This window comes from Octopus bimaculoides, chromosome 9 (assembly GCF_001194135.2).
Source record: "Octopus bimaculoides isolate UCB-OBI-ISO-001 chromosome 9, ASM119413v2, whole genome shotgun sequence".
Classification (NCBI taxonomy): Eukaryota; Metazoa; Mollusca; class Cephalopoda; order Octopoda; family Octopodidae; genus Octopus; species Octopus bimaculoides.
This window is the reverse complement of record NC_068989.1, coordinates 76,370,959-76,374,448: the sequence shown is the minus strand read 5'-3', so window position 1 is coordinate 76,374,448 and position 3,490 is coordinate 76,370,959. Positions and strand designations below refer to the sequence as shown.

General features: G+C 35.2%; 1 protein-coding gene across 1 annotated transcript in view; it reads right to left on the bottom strand.

Annotated features, from left to right (window-relative positions):
• Window positions 1-3,490, bottom strand: part of LOC106868258 (low-density lipoprotein receptor-related protein 5) — a 91,783-nt gene that overhangs the window by 3,316 nt on the left and 84,977 nt on the right. The window contains exons 18-19 of the mRNA XM_014913433.2: window positions 2,271-2,342; window positions 99-167 (exon numbers count right to left, since the gene is read on the bottom strand). Coding sequence (XP_014768919.1) covers window positions 99-167; window positions 2,271-2,342 — 141 coding nt within the window. The remainder of the gene's footprint in view (window positions 1-98; window positions 168-2,270; window positions 2,343-3,490) is intronic.

Sequence of the window (3,490 nt, the reverse complement as noted above, 5' to 3'; positions counted from 1 at the left end):
GTGTGTGTGTGTGTGTGTGTGTGTATGTATGTATGTATGTATACTTGTGTATAGGCACAAATATATACAAGGCAAAACAAAATCAGAAATTATTCTACCATTTTTTGTTTGTTTGCTATGAAATAAGGCTCTCTGGGTCGATCTATTGTTCATAGATTCTGATTCATCTGAAATTAAAAAGAAATAGATAATACTATTTAAGATCAGAAATTACCCTACTAATATTTTCTTGTAAGCTTTTCTCCGCTAAATTTTTATTGTTGAGGAGTAAAAGTTTACAATGAAAACTTCACGTTTCCTTTAATGTCAGTTACTTTCCTTTATCTTACACCATTCGTACATTCGTTCATGAAAATGCTATTAATCGCTAGTAACTAAGTATGACATTAAACTTTTCAAAAGCTAAATAAATAAAATTATAATACGAGAACATTTTGACAAGTAATTTTGTTATCCGGAAGATGTTGTATTTGTGAAAATGGGCTCTGAATTTGTGAATTTGTAACTTGGGCATCTCTCTAATTGCTGAGGAGTCAGAGGCTGATGTTCTGTTTCCTGAAAGTGATACCTTAACTCACAATGATTTAGTTTATGTATCTATAAATATGTACCTTGTTACGATCCAATTCACAATGGCATATAGTAAAAGACTACCTTTAAGAGAAGACGATATGATAACTTGTTTTGCAGTATTCAGATCTGGATCATTTTGTGAAGGACATTGAGAAATTTTCCATGCTTGTTTTCTGCTTCACAAATGTATAATTACGTACTGGCCTGTACTTTTAATTTAATGAACTAAAAGGAATTTCTAATGAATTGAAATTAAATTTGGAATGATTACAAAACTTTTTTTCAGGTGGGGCAAGCAAGAAAATTCTAGAATGAAAATTAAATGAAGGTATGAGGAGAAGCTTTATAAACAAGCTTTTACTAAGATAGTCTGCATAAAGCGGACGCGAAAAGGAAGATTGAAATGGCCATCGCGAGACTTTTTTCCACTGAAGCAACTTCTTACACAATTAAAGATCAGGTATTAAAATATATTTACTGTAATGTGAGAGAAACTTGTGTATGGAAAAAGTGAATTTAGAAAAATCGAAGTAAGCGAGTTAAATGAAGTTTGCAAATTTGGATTAGTACGTAAGCCGTGAGAAGCTGTAGCTATTGTGATTTAGAACAAAATTATTCGTAGGAAAGAAAAAAATGAAATGTTTACCACAGCACTGAATAAACAGGTTCTCTCGGAACTTGTTTCTATGAGAAGCACCAACATAACTCACATTCTGTTATTTAATATTCGAACGGTTCCACCCTAGTAATGAAATTTTTTTTTGCTGTAAAAAAAGAATCTTGAATATATGTCTGACATTGATCGAGTTATAATAAGGTTAATACAGTGAAATAAGTATTGATGAACGGTGTTTTAAAACGTTTAAAAACTGCCGAGTCTGAAGAAAATGTCTTTAACGCACTCGTTAAATAGATATGGTGGATGATAGCCGATGTAGAAGTTGTAAGTGCAATGTTTGTGACTTGTGTGGATACAAATATGATTGTTGGGACCGTTACTTGACTAACTTTGTGTTAACACATTTACTAGAGTTCAGTGAATGTATTAATTCAATTGAATTACTACTACTAAAGTTAGTACCACAATGCTGCTTTTAAAAGTAGTAAGAAGTAGATGTTATTCGTTCCCTGTGTTATGACGCAATACTGCTGATGGAATGCTTACTAATTGGTATTATGACTGTTTAGTCCTATGTCAGCCCTAATTGAACAGCCCTTTAATCAAAGATGTTCTAGCTATGTTTTTGATTCATCTTGTCTCTGATTCTGTCATTTATCCATAGTCACAATATCTAACTTGTCTTTTCTTTTAAAACCATCCAGGTGTGATTTGAAGTAGATTTGGTTGTTGTTTCTAGAACACTCTGTGACCATGTAGAAGCTCCTTTGTTGCCTTACGTGGAACCCTACATTCTGTTGACTCATACAAGCTGTAAGATAAATATTAACCCTTTCTCTGTTCAAAGCATTTTCATATTTGTCCCAAACGTCCATGGTTGACTTCAAACTTTTAGTTAGCCTTTGCTTTATACGATCTGGGCAATATGAAGCTTTCCTCTTGTAAGTCCCAACTTACTATGGTCGTTGATAAACATTGAGAATGTATATCATATATGATGAATGGACGCTAAGGAAATAGGATTAGTGTATCACGTGACATATATAGGGATGGTAAGTTGTTAAATAAACAGTAATACCTGTTATACTTGATATCTGGTGAGTTGTTGAATCTCTGTGTTTGTGCCATCCTGCAAACGAACTACTCTGCTCTGAAACAAAAAAAAAGTGTATAATGCATTATATGATTTGATAAAAGTGACATAAGAAACGAAGATGACAGAAGCTCGAACTGAATTCATTAATATTTGCTTCTCTCATCTCAGATCCCCCATGAAATATTGCGTTTATCAACACAGCCACTCACCATTACTTGCACAGTAAATAAGTATCGATAAAATATTCAGTTAAAGGCGTGTAACCTAGTGGTTAGGGTGTTACACTCAGGATCGCAAGATTATGGTTTCAATTCCCAGACCTGGCAGTGGGTTGTGTTCTTGAGCAAAACACTTCATTTCACGTTGCTTCAATTCACTCAGTTGTAAATGAATGACCCTGTGGTAAACTGATATCCCATTCGGGAGGCATTGTTTTGACTGCGGTCACTTATAAATCGGATAACCGGCTCTATGAGTCCTAGGACTCGAGACAGTACTTATTCACTTTCGTAATATATTCAGATCGATTCAGTTGTTGACACCAGTAATCCGCGATGAAAAATGCCGTTTAGGTTTTACTAACAGATTACATATATGACTTGATAACTTTTATATTGTAAACAAAGTTTCTTTTCTCTAATTACAAATTTTTATTTCAATTATGTTACTTCTTATCTATGTTACCATTTGACTATGGTTACAACTTAATTTTAACCAATTTTCTTAAAATGACATGAACTATGTACGATCACCCTTGCTTAGATCTCCAGATCCATGCTATTGTAAAAACCAACACATATATAATTGCACGAAGGCGTGACTGCATAGTAAGAAATATGCTTTCCAACCGCGTGGTTCTGGGTTCTGTCCACCTGCGTGGCACCTTGAGCTCGTCCCTACTATAGCCCCTGGCCGACCAAAACCTCGTGATTGGATTTGGTAAATGGAAACTGCAAAAGCCCGTCGTTTGTGTGTGTATGGGGAGGGCTGTATATGTGTGTGTGTGTGTGTGTGTGTGTGTGTGTGTTTGTGTGTGTGTGTGCGCGCGCGCGTGCGTACGCGTATCTATGGATATGTGTCTTTACGTTTGCCCTCCCCCTCCGCTTGACAATCGGTGTTGGCTTGTTTACATCCCCATTATATAACGGCTCGGTGAAAGAGATCATTGAGAATAAATTCTAAAACCCTTCAATGCAGTGCTC